This window comes from Bidens hawaiensis, unplaced genomic scaffold (genome assembly GCF_021521415.1).
Source record: "Bidens hawaiensis isolate Kalapana, Puna unplaced genomic scaffold, B.hawaiensis_p1.1 tig00005195_1, whole genome shotgun sequence".
Lineage (NCBI taxonomy): Eukaryota > Viridiplantae > Streptophyta > Magnoliopsida > Asterales > Asteraceae > Bidens > Bidens hawaiensis.
Window position 1 is genome coordinate 924446 of NW_027491335.1, and position 24544 is coordinate 948989.

Consider the following 24544-nt stretch of genomic DNA (forward strand, 5'->3'; position numbering starts at 1 on the left):
TTTTGATGTGTTTAAAGAAAATATGAACATCGTGTAACAGGTGATTGATTTTAATCTATTGACCAATCAAACACTCTCTTTTTTAATTATCTCACAATTGTTCATTCAATACCGCTTGTAGTATGCCAAACGCTACCTAGCTAATTTGGTATAAATAGTTTCGCCTATGCTGAATACCCCTCCTCACTACATTGTGCGTCTACCATAAACTTTTTTCATAGATTTCGCATGTTCTCGATATTAGGATATGTTAGGATTTATATCAGCTTGACTACACATTTTTCGGTTTAGGTTGAATCGGCCTCCATGAATTATTCGCATCCATTCTCATTCGTTAATACTTATCCATTAACTTGTATTGATTGGCATCCTATAAAAAGAGTAGGTTATTGGGCCATATGAAAGCTGAAGAAATTAGATAAGCAGAGATTCCAGAATCAAAAGAGAATTTAAAAAAAAAAGAACAACGCTTAGGGGTATGTTTAGCAATACTAGCTAGAAGCTAGTGGTTGGTGGCTTGAAGTTGTTAACTGTAGTTTTTTAAATATTTTTATATTTTTAGCCGAGTAGCTGGAACTTTTAATAAAATGTATAAAATGACCAAAATGGGCATACCAAAAAAATAATAGTAAATGTATTTATTTTGGAAGGTTATTTAAGCAATTTAAAATACTAAAAGTTTGTAGCATTTTCTAAACGCTACTAGTATTTTCAAGCTTTAAGTTAAAAATACTAGTTTTGCCAAACATACTCTTAATTGAGTATGAGTTTTTTCTTTAAAGTTTGAAGCTAAAAGCTCTCAACCAAGCATACCCTAGAAGTGTTCAAATTCATATATCTGAAAGTGTTAGATAATGAATTTTAGTATCACGATTCAAATATGAAATTTCAGATGTAGGGCCATGTTCTTGAGTTTTTTTAAAGGAGAGAACGAAAAAGAAAACTAAGGATAGTTAAAAAATGGGTGTTCTTGAGTTTTTTTTAGGATGGAAAGAAAAGGAGTAGGAGGAGTTAGGGGCCTAGGGGGGATTAAATTAATGTATTTTCTTAATAAGTTATCCTTCCAAAAATGGGATGATTACTAAGGATAACTATTTTTTAACATAGTTATCATTTCCTTTCCTCTAATTTCCTTCTAACTCAAGAACACACATAATTAAAAAAAATTTCATTCCCTTCCCTTCCCTTTCTTATCATTCCCTCTCCTTTCTTTTTCTTTCCTTGGTTAAAAAACTCAAGAACAGGGCGTAGGAGTTTCGGATTATATCCGAATTATGAAAAAAAAATTAATATTTTTTTAATGTTTCATTATTGAATAATTTTCAAAAAGAAATATTTATTAATTTTCAAAAGAATTACTTCAAATATCGGAAATTTATCCGAAATACTTGAAACTTCTAATCAAATTTTTGAAATTGAGTTTTCAGAAATTTCGGATCCAGAATTTTTGCACACCCTAGACTATGCTAAAAGGGGGAGTTGACGGAATTTATAGATTAGGAATAGGTAGGCCAAAATCATGAGTCGTAGCAGCTTGCACGTTTGGGGGGGGGGGTGTGCATGGTCATTGCGCGAGACACTAAGAGCATTCTCAACCCATTCTTTAAAGTTGTCAAACCCATATAATTTAGGGTAAATTTTAAGAAAACCATCAAAATCACATCTCCAATTCATTCCCTATTATATGGATGAGTTATATGGCAACTAAAGTAAATCCCTAAATATATGGACTCATTTTTTATCCATACCATATAATATATCACATATCTCCCAATCATCATTTACTATATAACAAGACAAAAGAGAAAAAAATAATAAATAATTAATTTATGGACATGAATAGGGAATAGAATGTGAAAGAATTTTAAAAAATGATAGATAAATTTGTGGAATGGTATATTTTAGCTAAATTATAGGGAAAATATATGAAATGGGTTGTGAATGCTCTAATTCGTTAGAGCCTTAGGGGTGTTTTGTAGGCAGCATGAGCTGATCTATTGAAGTTTAAGCAAGTTAAAAAAAATAATAACGACGAGCAGGCCCAGGCCCGACTCTGAGAAGGCAAAAAAATTTTTTGGGCCGAATGCGAAAAATATTTTGGGCCTAAAGTAAAATAAGTATTTTATTGGCTTTAAACAATTTAACTTTTTAATGGGCATACTTGGTTATGATTTGGGTTGTATAAAAAACATTTGTATAAAAATAGGCTTAAAAATGTTTCAAATGATACTGATTCCCACAACCTTTTGGTTGGGAGTCATATATTTTTGCCACTAAGTCAAACTAGTGATTATGTAATTGAATTTAAATATTAAAAATACATATTGGTTTTCATAAAACTACACATAATTTTTTTAAAATATTTCGGGCCTAACGGAGTGTCGAGCCGTGGGGCCGTCGACCACCCCGCCCTCCCTAAAGGGCGGCCCTGAGCAGGCCCAAAACCCTACATGGTCAGAATTATAACCTGAGAACATAAATTCATAATTCCATACCACTCTACTTATGCCTAATATGTTGCTCGCTTGCTTGTGTTAACGATGCCTTGTCCAATACCCCTAATATGTTGCTCGCCTGCTTGTGTTAACGATGCCTTGTCCAATACCCACATCGTCGAACCCATTGTGTGGCAAACTTGTCACGTTGCCTGTGAGCTCCTCACAATGGCTTGCCAAGCTCTGTATCATTCCAACATGTTGCCCATGTGTAGTCGAAGTTAATGGATCAAGCTCATGTAATCATTTGTAAATCTATATCTACTATGGAGTTAACATGTAACATGTTACAATAATTTGTTTTGGACTTTTGGTGTAACTGATTCAACATGCGGTTTGTAGTACCTCACCAAATAGTGCTAGACTGTTAAGTGACTAAATACTTAATAGTGTTATTGTTAATCCGAATGAATGAATGATGTATGAATAATGTGGCATAAAAGCCATAAACATGACTATTGATGTTTCAGGAAATCTGATCTCCGTACACGCGCCGACATTGATTTAGATGGTGATCTGGGAGCCAAAATTTCTCTGGCTAGTGATCATACGCGAATTATAATAATAGATTTCGCGTATCTTATGACTGTGGGAAATTGTTCTCACACACCCACATAACTAACAGAATAAAAAAGATCAACTACTTCCGTGATGTTGTTTTATATATAATCCTTCTACATTTAGTACAACTGACATGCTATTACAACTATTCCTTCACCAGGTATTACAAACACCACAAAGATCTCTGTTTACTTCACTCAAATCTCAAAACACAAAACTAAACTTATGTCAACTACAATCATACAAACAACTCGGCATCTAAGTTAGAATACATCATACTCAACAACCAGGTTTATCACTAGTTACAACTATGTCTTTCCTACAGTTCGGGCACGCACCACATACCTCGGTCCATGGTAACAAGCAGCTCGAATGGAATCTATGCATGCAAACCAGGTTTATAAGTTCATCACCATCTTCAAAACCTTCAAGACAAATACTACACTCCCTTGATGCACTTGAAGTTTCATCATTTCCTTCTTTATAAACCGTCATTTGTAAACTGTTCAATTCTTGTTTAGAAAGTCCAGGAGGAAGCATCTTTGTCATTGATGACATTGGCAGATTATTATATGAAAATTCATCCTGATGATTGCTGATAGAAGACCTAATGTTTTCCCTGCAAATTGTGTACCGTGTTTAAAGCAAGAGATAGAATTACATATGCTGATATGTATATTGTAGATCAGTTGTGTGTGTGAATGCTGCCATAACAGGCCAGATATGACAAGACTACTTGTGGTGCTAGACAAGAACACAACACAATAACTAATCATGTCATTTTCACAAAACACGAACCTGTTTTTAAAAAGGTTACATGACACAACCTGTTTAGGGATACGACAAATATCACATATGTAGCGATAAAGAACACCACACGATAACTAATCCTTAACATATTCGAAACAAAAATCCAAGTACATGTTTGAACACGAATTTAACTTAACTATGTCTTAAACATGTCAACATGTTTAAGACAAGAAACCTGTTAAGCTCAAACCAAAACTTGTTTTGACTCTGTTTCGTGTCGTGTTAACAGGATCGTGTCAATGCGTCATAAATTGTCAGTAACAGACTGATCAGGAAAGATGATTCTGGATACCTGTTTTGTGAAATATGAGCACCTCTCAATCTTTCAACAAGCCGTTCCCTTGCGAGTAACACAACTCCAGGAAGTCTATCGTTCTCAGTGGCTCCCCATCGGCGTATGCTTCTGAAATCTTCTGAATTGATGATGCTACCGGATTGAGGTTGATTAACACCATCGTCATGTTCCTGTGGATCACAAATTCTAGGTTATTAGAGAAACTGAAGTTAAAAATGTCGGGTTTGTGGAAGCTTGGGCTCGGTTTACTTGAAGACATGTTTAGGGTTTAACAAAGATTGAAACCAAGAGAAGTCTTTAGGCCGACTCTCTCTTTATTATGGTCCGTTTATGTTTTATTGTTCCCTAAGTTAGATACCTAGACTACTCTCGATATAGTGTATAATCTTTGTACTTGTAAATTTGTAATCTCTAACCACGAAAGTAAAGATCATCTATAACGAAGTTCCTGGACGCAATGTAACATCCCGAAATTTCTAAAATAATATTTAATATATTATTTGCGTCGGGTGAAATAATTGAGTTAGTGGATTAATAATAATAAATATAAAAGGATAAGTAGGCGAATTAAAGGGAATTAATTATGGACCAAAACGGAAAGATGGGCTTTGAGTTCATGGGCTTAAGGGAGTATAAATACCCCTTAAACCCTAATCCTTTCCATTTCCATCCATATTTTCCATCTTATTCTCTCCACACCTTAAAACACACACATCTCTTACCATTTGCGGCCAAGAGAGAGAGAAGGTCAAGTAAGATCAAGCAAACCTTATTTCGATAAAATCATTGATATACAAGCAAGCTAACAAGGCCAAGATTACGTACTAGCCTTAACCGTAGCTTGAGGAGCATCATAAAGGTATGTTCTTGATCCTAAAGGTTACGTTTTTATGAACGAATAATCATGAAACTGAGTAGATCGGGTCTAGACAAACCATAAAGTTGCAAAGTTGATGGTTAAATGGACTTAATGGACCAATGGTTAGATACGGTTCATGAAGGAAACCCTAGATCTAGCCTAGAATGTTTTAAATACGTAAAGGTTTAAACTTTATACTAAAAAGGGGCTAGATCTTGGTGATGAACTAATAGGGGGGTGCAAAATGATTATGAATGGTAGAAAAGGTTGCAGAGATTAATGAAATGGGTACCTAAAGCTGGGTTAAGGGTGTTAAGATAAGAAATCAAGCTGAAAGCATCAAACCTGGGCGTTCACGGTCAAAATCTGGGCGTTCTCGGTCAAACCTGGGCGTTCTCTGTCAAACCTGGGCGTTCTCGGTCAATACGAAGGTTCTCTGCCTGGAGTTCTCGGCCATCCCATTTCTGTTGGGTTTGGGCCTGAACCTAGCCGGGTCCAGGTGCTTGCTTTACTGGAAAATTGGGCCTGGTCTAAATTAAAGTCCACAAGTTGTTAAGCCCTTGTCTAAACTAAACAAACGAGCCCAATTTAGAAAATGTGTTGGTTAACTAAAATACCAACTTAGTTAACTATACGGTTAATTAACAAATATATATTTAACAGTTAGCCGAGCTCAGTTAAAGAAGAGATTAACCATTAACGGCGAGCGTAACAGGATCTAGGTGAGTTTCTAGCCCCATTCCTTGTTATGTTTTTTAGGGTTGTGTGCATACTCGATGTGATTAGTTAATACACTTACCTTAAGTGGTAAGTGTATGCCATATGTGATAGATATGAATGATTGATTATCGGTACGCGAACGATCTCCAGATATTGCGCGTACAGTCAGGTTGTAAATAAAGATATGAATGTTATATATGGATGATGTATGATCGTTATGAATGAATGTTTGTCGGGCGTGAACGATCTTCGGATATTACACGTACCGACAAGGAGTATGATTGTTAAATGAATGATGTGAAGAGCGCCTAGAGTGTTCATATGCTATGATGTATTTATTGTATATGCGAAGTAAGTGTATGCAAGTACAGGAATGGTATGTGAGTTCTACGTCTGACGTAGTAAGTTAGGATGGCAAATCCCTCTAACTCTCGTTGGACATAGACATGGCATGTGATGGCGTAGTTAAGGACTGTGGGCGTGTTATAGATGATAAATGAGAACGTAGTTAAGGACTGTGAACCTTATACGTACTTCAGGCAGGAGCTAGCATAGGAAAAGACTGCGGACCTTATACTTGCTGTAATTGTATTGTGGTAGCATAGGGGAGGACTGTGGACCTTGTACGTGTTGTTAATGTAGGATGGTATAGGGAAGGACTGCGGACCTTGCACATACCATAAATGGTGAACATAGGTAAGGACTGCGGACCTTTTTCGTGTTCACGACCTTGAGTATAGGTATAGACGGTGGACTATGAACATACTCTCGGTGGATTGAGGTAGGAAGTAGTAAGTATGTAGAACAGAAGGTTAACTGGTTAAGTATGAATATGTATCTTCGGATACGTATGTATGATACGTGTATGTATCGTATTTACTTGATTAACTAGAACTTACTCAGCGTAGCTGACTTTTAGTATGCACGCAGATATATATGTTTATCGAGATGGCATGAGGATGGCACATGGCATGGATTGAACGGCTGGCATCTGAAGACGGAAGGAATGATGTTTTAAAACAATTATTTATGTTATGGTTTTAAAGAAAAGATTAAATGTTTTGTAAATAAACAGTTAAAGTGTTATATTCCGCGAAAGTTTTAATTAACTCTGATTTGTAAGAACTATGTTTATGAGTAAATTCGACGCTAAAGTAAGGCACCGGGAATGGGGCCTTACACGCAAGGACATCAACTTAGACCGAACCACATGAATCCTTGTTAGGACTGTGTACTTGTGTAGGTTACGGGTCACACCTGTTAACTATGTTGCACGGAAACGTGACCAAGGACGGAAACGCCGACGGGGACAGCAGGAAACGTTTCTTGACCGTTTCCCTGAAGTTGGGGACGATCGTTAACCGTTTCGAAAATTCAAACGGTGTTTCGATTCGTTTCCAGATTTTTGGGGACGATTTTTACATGTTTCTTGCGGCAGATTCCGGCGCCGGAGCTGTAGTATTTGCCGGAAACAAGGAAGAAGATGAAGAGTATCTTGTTGTGAATAGTGGCTGACTGCTGTAACTTAGAATTAGGGTATTTATTAGGTTAAAATAACTTTAGATATTTTAACATTTTACCCTTTTAACTTTAAATTGTTTGTATCTAGTCCGCAAAACTTATAAGTTTTAACATAAAAAGTTTAAAATTAGTTTGTGTATTTCTATATTTAACCCTCTATTATTACTATGATCGATTATGATTGATTTTGAAAGACTTATGATTGATTATAATTGGAAGATGTATGAATTTTGAAGTTTACATCAACGTATGAATATATTTTGGGCTTTGTGGTACATTATCTATAATATATATTTATTTTTTATATGCATTTATTGTCGTACCCTTGCCGTACCCGTTTCTTGATTTTTTGAGTTTTGCCGTTTCCCGTTCCCGTACCCGTGCCCGTTTCCCGTTCTCGTACCAATTCCCGTGCAACATAGCCTGTTAAACCTGTGAAAACAGTTTACCAAAACCATTTAGAAGAATCGATACTTGAAAACTGGTTTTGGTGTTTAGCTCCAGTTTTGAATTTCAGCTTTAAAGGGGAAACGATCCAGTCTGGATATGTAACTGGTGGACCAAATAAGAAGCATGAAGCTTATTCATATTTCATACACCTGCTATATTCTTCGTATAAGTTAATGTATGATCGGTGTTCTTCACGTGCCATCCATAAATAAGTAGAATCATAGAAGAACCCATGAGGCCATGAGTTGTTTGTACAAGATCCCACTTGTTATTCACCGGGTTGTCGAACTACGATACCATACAATGGGCTAAGGTAATGAACACAGTAGTAAGTGGAAAGTAAGGTTGGTCATTAGAGCACTTAATCAAAAGGATTATAATTTGAAGTACTAAATTAACACTCGGTTGATGATGTTGCAAACAATCAATAAAAACTGGGTCAAATTCGGTAAGCTTGCATTCGATTTTGCAGGCTGTAAATGTTCAGGTAGCAACAACCCGCCAACCCATTCCCACATAACCCGGACCGACCCATTTGTAATAGGTCCAGTTCCGGTCGTACCCGTTTGTGTCTCGTGTCAATTTATTTATTATCTGCAGTCAGTGTGTGAGTGTTGGCATAACTGAGATCCTAACCAAAAAGAAACCCTAGATTTAACCGAATCTGATGTATACCTACCATACCTAACTCAGATACTGTTGTTATAAAACGATTACAAATTTACAATCAAGTATTACTTTTTACTGTAACTTGTTAATCAAATATTATCAAATACGAATAATAAAAAATAAAGTATTAATTAATTCGATTATTAAATAAAAGAAGAACTGGGAGTACCGGGAGGTGGTGGCGGTGGGCACGGCCCTGTCGGTTATTGCGGTGGTGATGGCGGCGGTCAGCGGTGGCACGGCGGAATGAGTTAAACTCAGGCGAGGTTGAATCTAGGTGGGTGTCGTTAACGGCGTCGTTTCGGGAAGTGAAACGTATTCTCCTGGTGTGAAACAGCTTCGACATTCGAGTGATTAGAACCGGGTATGCATATCAATTAGATCTGATCAGATCTTCTTGTGAAATCAAATAAATCACAGAGTTTGAATTTAATAAAAGTGAAATGAAATTTTGTTGAAATTGGTAAAGGCGTCACGTCACGTCACGTCACGTCACGTGTTGTAAGAAGAAAACTAGATTTATTAGTTTTTGGATTTGGATGCCTTGACCCAACTGCCCTTATCAAATACATATACAGTATCAGATCGTGTATAGTAACTTATTGACATTAAAGAACTATAACCTTGTAATCAATAGTATTGGGCTTGTCATTCAAAATAGAATTAGAGCGTAGCTTGTTTCCCTGTATTGTAATTAGATTTTTTATTTAATACAGGATAACGTGGCCGTTGACTTTTTGTTGATTTGAAAATAGGCCTGGGCCTGATACATTCTAAAAGCCCATATACTCATATTTTGTATTTTTGCTTATGACAACATGATCTAGATATTGGTTATTATAATCTGACTAAATATGTTTTAAACAACTTGAGGTGAAAATACCGGTTAACAGGTTTTTGAAATATTGGTTATTAACCAAAACTGGTTATTAGTGAAATGATCAAAACTGGTATAGTCAATAACCGGTTATGGTTTTTAGTGGAAAACACTTACATCATGTAATGGGGTTAAAGTAAATTTTGAAACGGTCAGTTCCATGGCTTCGGTGTTAAATTGTAAAGCGAGTAAAGTGCCTTTTGTCTATCTCGGGCTTCCGATCGGCGCAAATATGAATCATAAAAAAAACTGGAAACCAATTCTTGGAAAGTTTGACTCTGTTCTGTCCAAGTGGAATGCTAAGGTTTTATCTTTTGGTGGGAGACTCACGCTTGTTAAATCGGTTCTGGGAAGTTTGGGAGTTTATTACTTCTCGCTATTTAAAGCCCACACGGGCACCCTCAAAAAGTTAGAATCAAAGCGAAGGAGGTTTCTTTGGGGTGGTAAAGAGGATAACGAAGGGATAAGTTAGGTTGCTTGGCAAAAAATAATTAGAGATAAGGATAGAGGTGGGCTGGGAGTGGGGAGATTGGCAAAATGGTGGTCAAGGTACAAAATGACAATTCCTCTTTGTGGGTCAAAGTAATTACCGCTATTCACACAAGTACGCAAAGTTGGGCATGCATACCGGTTAAAAATCTATTGGAGGAACTTGGAAGAATATTAATAACTTAGAGTCGGGGGCAAATGATGAAAATTTAAATCTCTCAGCTAGGCTTAAAGTTCAAGTGGGCAGGGGAGATAAGACACAATTTTGGATTGATACATGGGTTGGTGAAAAGTCATTAAAAGATATGTTCCCCTTACTGTTCGGGAGGGAGCGGAAAAAATTTGTGACTGTAAATGAGTGCTATGAGAAGGAAGGAGTTGAAATTATATGGATTTGGCGATGGGCTAGGCCTGTTAGAGCTCCTGCAGCAAAATATGAATTGGCCACTTGCAAAAGTTTGTTGGCAGGTTTGGAAATGAAAGACAAGCCAGATTTATGGTTGTGGAAGGATGTGGAGGGATCAGAGGTGGAGTATAGGGTGAAGAACCTAAGATGGGAAATGGATAATATGAAATATCAAAAGGTAGAAGATAACTTTTGGTTGAAATGCATTCCAATCAAAGTTAATTGTTTTGTGTGGAGACTTCTTTTGGATAGGGTGGCTACAAAAGAAGCACTTTTGGTAAGGGGTATTAATGTGGGAGATAATAAATGTGTTATCTGTGAAGCGGCGCCAGAATCGGCCTTGCACTTGATGGTGCGGTGCAAGGTGGCAAGATGGATATGGGCTATAATTCTTGAATGGGTTAAGTTACCGGGGTTTAATTTTTCTGAGTCTGTGCGAGAGATAATAGATTATCCAGCAAAGTTCAAGATGAATAAGATGGAGTGCGAGTTGATTCAAGCAATTGTTTTGGTTACGTGTTGGGAAATTTGGTTAACAAGGAATGATATGTTATTCAATAAAAAGACGTTTTCGATGGTGAAGGTTATAAATGACATTAAGGTTATGTCATTCCTTTGGGTGTGTAATCGGAACAAGAGATTGGGTATTGACTGGGAGAAGTGGTGTCGTTTTCAATTTAGTTAGTTTTCTAGAAGTTTTTGTTTGGCCTAGGTTTACTTGCGTCTTGTAAGTGTTCCTTTTTTTGGTTTTTTATAAAATTTGGCCTTTCAAAAAAAATAAATGTAATCGATTAGCTTCAGTTAAAAACCGGTTAACCTTATTAACACTAACTTTATTAGTGTATTTCTCTTAAGCGGTTTTGCTTTACCGGTTATGTGTGAAAATTTATAATTGGTCCTTAATTTATGATTAATATCAGTTACAAACCAGTTTATACTATAGAAGTTTATAATTTCTTTTGATTTCTGATTCTAGATCGGTTTCGGTGCGGTTAACTAGTTCATAATTGTACTAGCAACACTGTTGATTTTTTAGTAACTATCAAAAAGTTAATCCTAATGGTTTTGGCCAAAATCAGTTTAGGTTGAAATCGAGTCAGTCAATAGGGTCATTCCCTAAAAGAATTACGGTGCCAAAGGTGAGTTAAAGAAATGGGACTAAATATAAGCTCATAAGCTCAATAACTCATGTATAGCTTAAATGATTGTGATAAAAAAAAGTCAATATTCATATATTACAAACATGAAAACTAGATATTAAAGACATGAAAATTCGATATTAAAATCAAATGTTAATTGGCTATTGATAGGGTTATTCACAACTAGATCTGAGCCTAAGCCAGCATAAAATCGACTCGAAATCACAACCGAGCCAGATCAAGCGGCTCGAATCTAAAGCGAGTTGAAAACATATAGTCGAACTTGGTCTGAGTCGATGTGGCAAGAATTCTTCACTGGAGGGAATATTGATTTTGAACTTGAAATAAGATTTGAAGGATTTACTAGCATTGGCGATGTAAGACAACCTTTTAAAATGAAAAAAAATAAAAGAAAATAACAATTACACACAAAAATAAAATGCGTACTATCGGGTCTTGAAGTTGAGACGCTCGCAATCTCTTAGGACGCTCGCACTAAGAAAATTTTGATATGTTATTAATAAATGTAGAAACCAAAAATATTATTTTAAATATGTATCAATTTAAAAAAAAAAAAAAAAAGGAACCCAAGAGACCGGTGAAACCAATTCAAATCACGACCTTTTTTTTACGAAAAAAATCAAGTTTCAACGGTTATGGTAAGGTTTGAATGGGTTCAAACTGGTTTCAAAGTATATGATTAGAAACTGATTTGAAGCCTATAGATAAGTTAAGGGTCCACTTTAGTTTGTACTTTGATAACATCATCCTTAACTTTTCTAATAACTGATGTATTGACAGTACAACAAGAAAAGCGGAGAGATGTCACACTTTCTATAGTGGGTTGCTGGACATTGTAAACGGGTAGCTTTTGTAGAAGGGTTGTACTAGGCACACCCTATACACCCTTTAATATGGGGCGTATAGTGCAATACGCCCCATATTTGCACTATACGCCCCATATTAAGGGGTGTTTGTCTTTTATGTTTTACTTTATATGAGGCGTATAATGCAATACGTCCCATATTAACATATAATAAGCCGCGTATTGTACAATACGAGGCGTATTAGTTCAGTACCTATATGCCGCGCATTATACAATACGGGCCATATAGGTTCAATCTGAATAATTAAGCCATACGGCTCCTCCTTTCTTCTCTTTATTATATATATAATATCATACACAAATACATGCACACATAATTCACTATCCCCTTTCGAGAATCAAAACCAAAAAAATAAAATGTGGTGGTTCGACAATTTGTTTCCTGACAACGAGGAGGAGCCGGAATACGCGCCTAACGCGTCGGGATTACCTTATTTGAACCAGGTTTCGTTGTATATTGATATAATATAAATTCGTTAGTTTGTTTATAACTAAGATATGTTACCATAACGTTTTTCAGGAGTATCACCATTACGATAGTCGACCTAAACAGTCATATGATCAGCCTAGCACACCCGGGTTACCAAATTTAAACCAGGTAATATATGTTTAATATAAAGTCGTCATTTGATTTTTAACTAATACATGTTACCATTACGTTTTTCAGGAGTATTTCGCTTACGAGAGCCAACCTAAACAATTTTACGGTGAGCCAATGTACCAGTTACCTATTGGCGGGTCGGATTATGGAGCCCAGTCGTCTTCTTCGTACCACGTACCAATAGAGGTTTCACGGTATAACGAGGGAAACGAACATGTTGGGAGGAACCCAGATGATGAAGATAATTATGATGATGATTATATACGCGAGCCGACGGTTTCGTATAAAACAAATAATGTAAGACACCATATTTTTTTGTTTTAGTATTATTATTATTAGTATTATTTGTAATAATTATTATTATTATTATTATAATTTTTATTATTATTAGTGTTAGAATTTATTATTATATTTATTATATTTATTATTATTGTTGTTAGGATTATTAATTTAATTTTATTATTGTCATTATTTAATAATTATAGTTATTATTATTATTATTATTATTTGTAATATTTATTTGTAACTGGTTTTAGATTTTTGAGTCCCGTAAAGAGTTGGAGGAATGGACCAAAAAAGAGAGGACGAGATCATGGGTGTGTTATTGTGGTCCAACGGTCAAGGACAAACAGTGTGGACCTTGCATGCAATCGTGGAGGGGAACCCAAACTGAGGGCCACGATTAGGCGTACCGGTAGTATAAAAAATGTTGTCCATTTAAACTCCAAGGCAGGTACGATTCGTCAGGTAGATGTTGGAGGCTTGAAGTGGTAAACGAGACACACAACCACGATCCCATTGTTTTTTAGGCGGGGTACGCGTAGCTCCTGAAAATGACCAACGATGAACTTGATCTGGTTGCGAGGTTATATCGGAGCGGTTTGAAGCCCCAACAAATTCAAGATGCCGTAAAATCCCAGTTTCCCGGTTGCCAACCATCACTCAACGATTTATACAACTACTTATATAAGCTTAGAGCCGATGAGAGAATTGGCGATACCCCCATGAAGGTAGTTGAAAACTTTCATAGTTTTAGTATATATATATATATATATATATAAATTTGTATTTATAATATTTATTAAAGTTTTATTTAATCCAATGCAGGTACTTGAACACTTTTTCGATAAAAATGGTTTCGTGTACCATACCCGGGAGAATGCTTCCAACGATAGGACAGAGGATATTTTCTTCTGCCATAATAAGTCGCATAAAATGTGGCGTGCATTCCCTGAGGTGTTGTTGATTGACACGACGTACAAGACCAATATGTATGACGGGCCGTTGGTTCAATTTGTTGGTGTGACATCGATATCAAAGTCGTTATGTACTGGCCACATATTTATTATTAGGGAAAAAGAGAAGAACTTCACATGGGCACTCGAGAAACTTAAAGAATTTGTCGAGGATCGTACGGAGCCACGGGTGATACTGACTGACGCGGACCAAGCCCTTATGAATGCGTGTGATGTAGTCTTCCCTGATGCCACCAAAAATTTATGTAGATGGCACATCTCCGAGAATATAAAGAAAAAGTTCAAAAGTCTATATAGAACAGATATCGGGGAGGATTTCGCGTACTGGTGGATAAACATTTTATTCAAAAACCCATTTACCCGATTATATACCCGATGCGATATAACTTATTATATTATATATTTACTATATTCCAAATATATCATTTGTCGAAACTTGTTTATGTCAATTATTTGTGACATTTTATCTTTATGGTAACCATCTTTGTAATCGATTAGTTATATTTTGTCAAAACACGGTAGAAACCTAGCGGGTTTTGAGCCGGGTGTACCCGACGGGTATTTTATCAAAACCCGATAAGAAACCCGAAACCCGACGGGAAAACCCGAAACCCGATGGGTAATTACCCGATTAAAACCCGATGGGTTTGGGACGGGTTTGGGATGGACTTTCATAACCGGGTATGGGTTTGGGAATACATAAACCCGACCCAAACCCATCCCTACTTATCGGGCAGTGCGTTTGGATCTTGGAACTGACGCCAGGTTACAGCACATAGAGCGGGGGATGCTAGAGATGCAGCGGTCGACGCTACAGTCCCAACGTCAGATTGGCTAGGTCGTCAGTTACCTCGACGCTTCTCAGCGTGGTAAGAGGTACGAGATACCACCTCCACCTACTATTTACCACGAGGCGAGCACGTCGGGCGTTAGACGCGGACGGGGCGATGATGTGGACGACCACGTTGATGTTCACGACGTGGCGTTTACGGCCTCCGACATCGACGACACGCCGTTTTTATAGTTTGTATATATTTTGTACAAACTCGATGTTTTGTATACGATAATGTTTTGGTTTGATGTATATACGTGTTTATTGTTGTGTTAAAAAAATTTTGTTATAAAAACACATATTTTTAAACAAAATTATTATATAAAACCAACAAAAAAAAACAAAATTAAAACTAAAACTTAAAACATAAAATGAAAAACATAATAAGACAAAAGTTGGTGAGGTTTTACTAAAAAAACCACTTAATATGCCCCATATAGCTCCATATGGGACATTGAGGGTTTTTTTTAGTAAAACCCCATGATGTCTCTAGTAAATCCCTTTGTAGAAGTGTAAAATCAATATAAAAGTTTAGTATTCAATTTCAAGTGTAAAAAGTAAAAACGACTTTAATTTGTCTTTATGGCTTTAACTTGATGTAACGTATCACTATTTTTTGTAGGCATAACGTAGACGTGCACAAAAAAAACGGTTCCGGAACCTAACTGGTGGAACTGAACCGGAACCGGTTCCAGTTCCAACCCGGTTGGTACAATACCCAGTTTGGGTATTTCTGTACCCGAAAATCGTACCCGGTTCTCCTATTTGTATGTCACTATCAGTTCCAACCCGGTTCCTACCCGGTTCTTAATTGTAATCGGTTCGGTTCGTACCCGGAAAAACCGGTTCCGGCGGGTTTTTTTGAAGAGTCAAACAAAAGTCAAACTAGCCGTTGGAACCGGTTTTTTAGACACCAATTAGCCGTTGGAACCGGTTCCAACGGTAATATAGCCGTTGGAACCGGTTTTTGAGAGACAATAGATCCGTTGGAACCGGTTCCAACGGTAATATAGCCGTTGGAACCGGTTTTTGATGCCCAAACCTATATATAACTTGTTTTCCACCACTTGTTTCACCACCAAACTCAAAAACAAACTAAAATACTACTCCTTTAGCAAACCCGTTCCGTTACCTGACCATCAAACTAAATATTATTATGGCACCCATCAAAAAAACTAACAAGGAGGCTAAGAAGAGTGTTTTTGTTGCCCCCGTTCCTGTTACGGAGGACCCAAGGGTTGTTACGGTAGTCAACCATAACCGCAACGAAGACATATGGAAGAATTGGGATTTGATTGTGGATGACGAAGGTTATCAAAAGGCTCGTTGCAAACTATGTGGTTCACTATTAAAGCACGATTCCAACTCTACTTTGAAAAAGCACATCGAGAAGCCATATTGCAAGGCGTTGAAAGGGATTGACGCGACCGATCAAATTGACTTGGGTAAAGATGGTACACTATTTCGTTACAACACGACTCAAGTTCAAGATAGAATGGAAAAGTTCGTTATTCAACGAGGTTTGCCGTTTAACCACTTTGATGACCCAGATTTGACGTCGTTGATTCGAGAAACTCTACAACCGCGATACACACATGTAAGTCGTACTACCTTAAGACGTCATTGTATCAGGTTGTGGGAGTGTGCTAAAAAAGAGTTAATCGAGTCTTTTCATTCTTTAGAAGCCATGGTTAGTTTAACTACCGATGTTTGGTCGGCACCACACGGGTTGCCCGAATCATACATATGTGTCACCGCTCATTGGGTTGATCCGGTGACATGGCAACTGATGAAACGAACCATAGCTTTTGAAAACTTCCCGTACCCACATACCGCTGAAAAATTGTTTGACTTGCTTGATGAAGTTATAACGACTTACAATTTGAGAAATAAAATATTTTCGATTTCGTTTGACAAAGCATCAAACAATACTAAGGCGGCCGAAAAAATTATCATTAAATATTCACCACCTTGTTTCGGGGATTTTTTTCATGTTCGATGTGTTGCACATATCATCAACTTGGTTGTTCAAAAAGGTCTTGAGAATGAAAACATTTGTGACGATTTAAAATTCTTTAGACTTATGTTACAAGATGTCTTCAAAAATGGTAAAAGAAGACATCTTGAATATAAGAACTATTGCAAGTCGGTTGAAAGAAAGTATTTGGGGCCGAATTGGGACGTTTCAACCCGTTGGAACTCAACTTGTCATATTTTAAAGTGTGCTTTTGCCCAACGCCAAACTTTACAAGTTTTTCATAACAATCTTGTTGAAGAACGCGAGGCCGATATGTTTTCGGAAAGTGTTTGGGTCCAAGTCGGTTATTTGTTGGAGTATCTTGACGTGTTCAAAAAGTCAACAACAAAATTATCGGGAGTCTATTACCTTACTAGTTGTTGGGTTTTGCAAGAATTGTACTATATGTCTTGTGTTTTTAAAAGCTTTGCGGAGAAGAACAAACTCTTTAAGAATATTGTTGCGGTGATAAAAGAAAAGTTCATAAAATATTTTGAAAACATACCGCCGGTCTTTACTTGTGCCACCGCATTAAACCCCTATTGGAATGTTAATGGGGTTGAGACAACGATTGAGGAAATATTTGACAACTTAGGTATGCACGAGATCGACCCGAAGTTGTCGACGGAAGCGAGGAAAAGTTCAACAAAAACCTTCAAGACCTTTATGACCATTATTTTCAAATGTATGGTCCATGCACGAAATCGTCTTTTGTGAAAAAAACAACAACTAGTAGGCCGTGCAATGACCTACTTATAAACTTGATGAATGGGATTCGTGAATCGGCATCTAAGAGGCAAAGAGGAAACACACCAACTAGCGAACTTGGTAGATATAGTGGAGCAAACTATGTTGAGGGCGCAACGGTCGACGAAATTCGCAATATTGATTTGTTGGCTTGGTGGAAAGGTAAACAAAACGAATTTCCCATTCTATCCGCCATGGCTCGTGATTTGCTTGCCGTACAAGCCTCAACCGTTGCTTCCGAATCGGTTTTTTCTCTTAGTGGGAGGGTGTTATCTATGCGAAGAACAAAATTAACTCCCGAGTCTCTAGAGGTTTGCATTTGCCTAAAGTACCATTTGGATGCGGTGGATCATGTACAACACAAGGCGAACTTTGAAGACGAAATACCAATAGAGCGTCATATTCATGATGAGGAGGCGGAGAACGGGGTTTCTTCCGATAACGAAGACGAGGGTGAAGACGAGAATGAAGACGAAGAAGAGTTGTAATTATTTATTTTGGTAAAATTTTTTGTAACTTGTTCAACTAATATTTAGTTTTGATTTGTTTTATTATAATTACTTTTGTTACTCATGATTAATTTTTTGTTACTTTTTTAATAACGACGAACATTTTATTTATTTAAAAAATAACTATTACAAACATTATTAAAACATAAACGATACTAAACATAACAAGTAAAACTTAAAAAACAAAGTCCGTCGTTTTAATCCGGGAATACTTATTTTTGGGTTGTAGAGCCGGACGACTCTCCCACTTCCGTTTTTTTAGCATCCAAACTTCTTTTCTCTCGACAATACTTATTCGTATGTTTTCGTAATGTCGAGTTGGACCCTGCTTTAAGAAACTTCGAGCAATATTTGCAACGTGCCATCTCATGTGAGTCGGTCATGAGACACAAATCGTAATGAACCCAAACATCGGGGCATCTTGTTGTTTCGATCACCATAACAACGTCATCATTAGTTGCCATTTGTTGTCGGTTTAAAGTTAATTGTGGTTTGGAGTGTGTTTTATAGTTTTGGAAGTGGTTTAACAAGTCCACAAACAAACCTTGCTATTTATAGTTAAAAAACCGGTTCCAACGGTCAAAAACGGCTATATAGCCGTTGGAACCGGTTCCTAACGGCTATAATGTTTGAATTTCAAAAAAAACCGGTGGAACCGGTTTTTACGTAAAAACCGGTCCGGGTTCATACCCTACCCGGTTCCTAAAAGTTAGCATATTTGGGCATCGGTTCGGGTCGGGAACCGAACCGGTTCTTGACTGGAACCGGTGCCATTTACAACCCGGTGTGAAAAAAACCGGTTCCGAACCGGTTCGGGTTTTTAACAATACCCGATTTGTGCACATCTAGCATACCGTCACTTTATTTTCTTGGTTATGCAACATAGATTTTGTGTAAACAAACTTGTAAATAATTTTTTTTACGTGTACACGTATGGGTAATTTTTTTTTTACCACTGATGTTGAAGCTTGAAGAAACACTAACCGGACCCACGACAGATTACGGATAACCTGGGGGTTAGATAGATGTTTCCCACAAGGGGTTAGACCCTGAGAAGATGGTTCTTCTGATAACCTGCAAAACAGACATCGTGAGCTCGTCACTGAGAAGGGGGGGGGGGGGGTTCCTCCTTGTGACCACCCTCCGGCGTGAGAATCAGACTAGATTGCTCTTTAAATATAAATGTATATTAAGAGATTGCTAGAGCAGATATCAGGTATGATATAATGATAAGATATGATAATGTAATAATGTGTTGAGATGATCATACCATTTGGGGTATTTATAGCCGAAGGTAGGTTTCCAAGGAGGTATGGCCGGCTGCAACAGTGTTCCTGTTCATCAACAGGAGCCTACGCACGTGCCCTGCTGGTAGTTGGTGGGTAGGCAGCGGCTGATAGTGACCAGGCCTGCTGTATACTATTCCCTTTCCACCAACTGCCGGCTACGCACGTGGTATGACAGTAGTTGGTGAGTAGGCAGCGGCTAATAGTGATACAGTACAGGAGCATGCTGCTCGCCATACTGTATCAGTGAGCTGTCGTATCTCTGATCAGATCTTTCGCCCATACCTCGTCAGGTACAGTAAAAGATCCTTCAGTGTACAGACTGGCTTATTTGGGCGGGAGTATTCCCCCTCCCGCCTCTGTGCGGGATTGCTCCCGGCTTTGCTCATTCCTTCAGGTGACACTGATCGAGAGCTAAGTGCCTTGTGCGTGTAGCCATGCTGCGCGGGTGGCCTTCCCTAATGGCTTGTATCCGAGGCTGCGGGAACAGGCGGAGTCCTTCACCATTGGGAGGCATTTCCTGCGGGACCAGCTTGCGTACTGCGCGTAAGGACGTCACGTCTCTGAGCATGGTTGGTCCTGCGGATCCAGTTGGTCTCTGCGCAGACGTCCCTGTTTAAGGTGAGTCTTGCGGGTCCAACTGGGCTCTGCTGGGACCTACCTCTTCAAGTCCCCCCAGTCCAATGTTCTTCTCATGCGTGTTTAATAAAGTGAGGTGAACTTTTGGACTTAAGCAAAGGGTTTTGAAAAGGGTTTTGTAAGGTTTTCCATGGGGATTCTTTCCGCGGAAGTCCTTGTCACTTGCAGAAATGCCCGAGTTTCCTGCTTGGTCTTTGGGTATGATGCGGGTAGGTCTGTAACCTCCTCGCAAGTCAGGAGCATTGAGTCCCAGTTGTATGGATTTTCCATGAGGTTATGGTAGTTTTGAACATAGTGATCAATTATGTTAAGACCACCAATTCCATCCTGGAGCTTCAAACAACGTAGTTCTCGACGTTCCCGCTATGCGGGGATGTTATTTCCGTTTCCGCAAGCATTGCCCAGAAGATCCTTCTTGGTTTCAATTCCCAGCGGAGCGCTAGGTATGTGAAGGGTTTTGCCTTAACACTGTACCTGCGCTCGTCTTACGGTTACTTTACTTCCAAGGTATTCCTGGCGTCAATTCCCTGCGGGTGCTAGGTATGTGAAGGGTTTTGCCTTAACACTGTACCCGCAGCCGTCTTATAGTTACTTGGTTGCCGAGGTACTTGGCTTCAATTCCCTGCGGGTGCTAGGTATGTGAAGGGTTTTGCCTTAACACTGTACCCGCATCCGTCTTACGGTTACTTGTTTGCCAAGGTTCTTGACTTCAATTCCCTGCGGGTGCTAGGTATGTGAAGGGTTTTGCCTTTACACTGTACCCGCATCCGTCTTACGGTTACTTGTTTGCCAAGGTTTATTTGGCTTCAATTCCCTGCGGGTGCTAGGTATGTGAAGGGTTTTGCCTTTACACTGTACCCGCATCCGTCTTACGGTTACTTGTTTGCCAAGGGGTAAGGGGTATTTTCCCGCTTACTTTTTAATATTTTCGAATTTTGAATTTTGAAATTCGAAGAGTTGGTGAAAAGATAAGAACAGTCCAAACCTCTGAAACGTCGTGCGACGGTTTCTTCTGACTGTGTCAGGACGTGCAGGAAGTTATGGTGACGTGACAGAACATGGTCATTCCAGTCGCTTTTTCAGGCGCGTGGGCGCGATTTTTCGGGCGCGTGGCCGCGAAATTACTGGCACGCGTCCTGTCAACAGCTGTTGCCAGCTTGCTATTTGCCACGTGTCATAGTTTCATTGCACATTCGATTTCTCTCTCCTCCGCATTAAATTCACTGCATTAATTGCGATTACTATATAAAGGGGAAGAGGGTTCTTTGTAATCCACACTTTTCACTCTTCTCTTCATCTTTAAGGCGATTTCCGGCGAATACTCCTTTATTCAATCGAGCATTCTCTCGAAATCGTTCTTTTCTTCCTCTGCAAGATGTCTTCTCGTGATGCTGAAGCTATAGCTGACGACAGGGGTACTGCTGGCGAGTGCCAGTGTGCTCTGCCCGGCGATCAGTACCGGTATGTTGTCAGGAAGTTCATGCTCGATCATCTCGAGCCTGAGTTTCCTGAATCCCACCAGACCGTGTACGATGCCCCCAGAGGCAAGATCGGGGTTTATGCTGCATTTTTTGTCTATGGGAATCTTAGATTCCCATTGACAAAATTTGTTTACCATGTCCTTGAGAGGCACGGTGTTCATTTGACCGAGCTGCACCCCATGGCGATCGCCAAGATTCGCCATTTTGAGTGGGTGTGCCGGATTTTGGGCATCGAGCCCCATGTGGACCGCCTGATGACCTTCTATACCTGGAGGTGCATCCAGGGGTGGTACACCCTGACGACCCGTATTAAGGGTCTGAAGATTTGCGACACCGAGCGCAGTCTTCGCGCGTGGAAGCAGGAATTCTTCTACATTTCTGCCCGCGCCATCCCCCTTGCCATGAAGTTTAAAAATGGCCAAGCGATACCGAGCCTTCACGCCCCCAATTACCAGGAGGCGGAATGGTTTTCGAAGATATCCCGGGTCCAATCTCCGGTTTACCGGTTTACGGAGTCCTGGATGGTCATGTTAGGGATGAGCCGGGTGTGGAAGGATGCGTCTCAGGTTCCCATCCTTCTCGAATACGGTTTGAACTCTATTCCCTATGGTATGTCTTGTCTTTTCTTTTTGATACGAGTTTGTCTTCTAACTGTTTCTTTTCTTTCAGAGGGAAATGATTTAGAGTCGCTTCTGTACCCGCGGGAAACCGACGGTCCCGCGCGGATGGGTACTCGTGCTCTGGACGAGGGCGAGTTGCCCATCTTGGAGCAAACGGCGGATCGGTTTGTGGAGGTCTATCCGCTGGGCCACGAGATCCTGAGCCACCGGCGGCCAGGTAAGGCGATATTCTTTCCTCAATCCCTCAATGCTGTACCCGCTGCTGGAATTCCTGACCTGTCTTCTTCTGAGGAATCCTCAGATGCTCCTCCGTTGGTGCGGAAGAAGAGGGTTGCCGGCGGGAAAGGGAAGGAGAAGGCCTCCACAGCTGATCCGGTGGTTCTATCTGACTCCGAGTCAGATAATGAAGAGGTGGCGGGGAACCCCGGTGGTGAGAAGACCACTGCTCCGGAGGCTACGACTGTTACCTCCGGAGAACCAGCGACGACGACGGTGACCGGTACCAAGAGGCCGGCTCCATCGGGTTCCTCCCCGCCCGTCCGTACGTTCAGGGTCAAGAAAACCCGTAAGTACAATCATAATGTCTTTGTAAATTTATCACTTCATAAATTTAACACTTTCTTCTTTGTGCAGGCGTGGATGTTGACGCATTCCGGGGTGAAGCGCAGAGGGGTACCCTTCCGCCAATGACGATAGGCTTGGTCAGCCTACCTGAGGCGTCGACCCAGGTGCCTGCGCCTGCTTCCGCTGGTTCAGTTGCTCCCTCTGAGCAGACTGTTCCAGCCGAGATGACGTCATCGCCGGCCGTGAGTGCGATATTTACGGCATCCTTCACGGAGCCGGCGGTTACTGCTGCTGCTGACGAGGCGGCGACCGCGGCGGCGACCACAACGGCGACCACGGCGGCTGCCACCATGCCCGCGCCACCGGCACCGACGGCCGGACCATCAGGTACGCGCAAGGCTTCCCGCCGATCTTTGCCACCTTCCCGTCTGCCTGACCTGTTGGATGGATTTCCTTTAGGTTCAGGTGATGGGTTTGGCGGCTATCGGCCTGTCATTGACCCTACAGGTGCGTAGGGTTCCTTTCTTTTTCCCTTATGTTTTTTTTATTATCTTTTCCTTACTGCTTTTGTTTCTTTTGCAGTGTCGGATTCCAATGAAGTGTATGTTCCACGATGGAACATCCGCCGAGGAACAACCTTTCGCACACCTGTGGAGTGCGTGGATTGGGCTCGCCACGCTGCTCCCCCGGGTGCGTTGGGGGAAGCCATGGTTAGCTACCAGGAGGGTAGGCTAACCAATGAGCTTCGGGTTCTCCAGGCCCGGATGCAGCCGCGCGTCGAGCTGCTTTGTCGTGAAAACGACAAGTTGAAAGCAGCTCGCGCCAAGGACGTATCTGAGGCGCGTGCTCTTCGGGAGGAGAACCAACAGCTGGCGGCAGCTGCCGCCGACAAGAAGAAGGCCTTCAAGGCCCTCGAGGTTGAAGTTCAGGCGCGACTCGAGGCCCGTTCCAAGGCTGCCCAAGCTGTGAATGAACAGCTTCGGCTGGCCAGGGAGACTGCGCGAAACGCAACCGAGAGGGCTGCCAAGGCTGAAGCCGTTGCTGAGCCTTTGCGTGTGGAGAATGAGGAGCTCAAGGCCAAATTAGAGGCTCTCCAACGCGCTCATGATGCCTTGGCAATGGAAGATGCCAAGAAACTCCAGGAAATCTTGGACCAGAGGGGGGTGCTTGACCACACCGAGCGGAAGCTTAAGGGCGTCGAAGAGGCTGCCGCAAAGGAAGTTTTACTTGCCAACCTTAACAAGAGCGAAGCCGAACGCGCCCATAACGAAGCTCAAGCTGCCCTCCAATGGCTTCTTCGAGAAGCGTTGCCTCAGGTATGTTTAGCTTTATCTTCACGCTTTTCTTTTGTAAGAAAGGGTTCTAATACTTGTATTTTTTCTTTGTAGGTTGTGCGTCGGGTCTTTTCAGAGACCTCTTACGATGATGCTATGAGCGCAGCCCTCAACGCTTCTCATGAGGATGGGGAAAAGGCCGGCTTCCTGCTTGGTCTAGGGTTTGTTGAGAAAGGCGTCCCGCCTTCCAACTTCCCTTTGTTCGATGTGGATACCGAAGCCATTTATGACCAAGCATTGAACCAATACGCCGCCTTCCCGCATCCAGTGGTGGAAAAGGTGGACGAAGTAGCTGTTGCTGATGATGGGTTAGCTGTCCTCAAAGCGTTCCTCGAACCACCCCGTTTTTCTGACGGAGCGGGTCCAAGTGGAAGCGGCCCTGAAGCTTGATCCTGAAGATCCCTTCCCATTGCTGAGATAGACTTGTATAGTTTTATTCTTTTAGGCGGGTAGTTACCCGGCCATTCTTGTAATATATTAT

The 24544-nt window shown here is 40.3% G+C and overlaps 1 protein-coding gene across 1 annotated transcript; it reads right to left on the bottom strand.

Annotated features, from left to right (window-relative positions):
* Positions 1–3122: 3122 nt before the first annotated feature.
* Positions 3123–8729, bottom strand: LOC143629417 (putative E3 ubiquitin-protein ligase RHY1A). The gene is made up of 3 exons (XM_077098698.1): positions 8550–8729; positions 4159–4331; positions 3123–3675 (listed from the first exon to the last, which is right to left on the bottom strand). The coding sequence occupies exons 1-3, from the start codon at positions 8724–8726 to the stop codon at positions 3336–3338; spliced, it is 690 nt and encodes a 229-aa protein (XP_076954813.1). The 5' UTR covers positions 8727–8729; the 3' UTR covers positions 3123–3335.
* Between the last annotated feature and the right edge of the window lie 15815 nt (positions 8730–24544).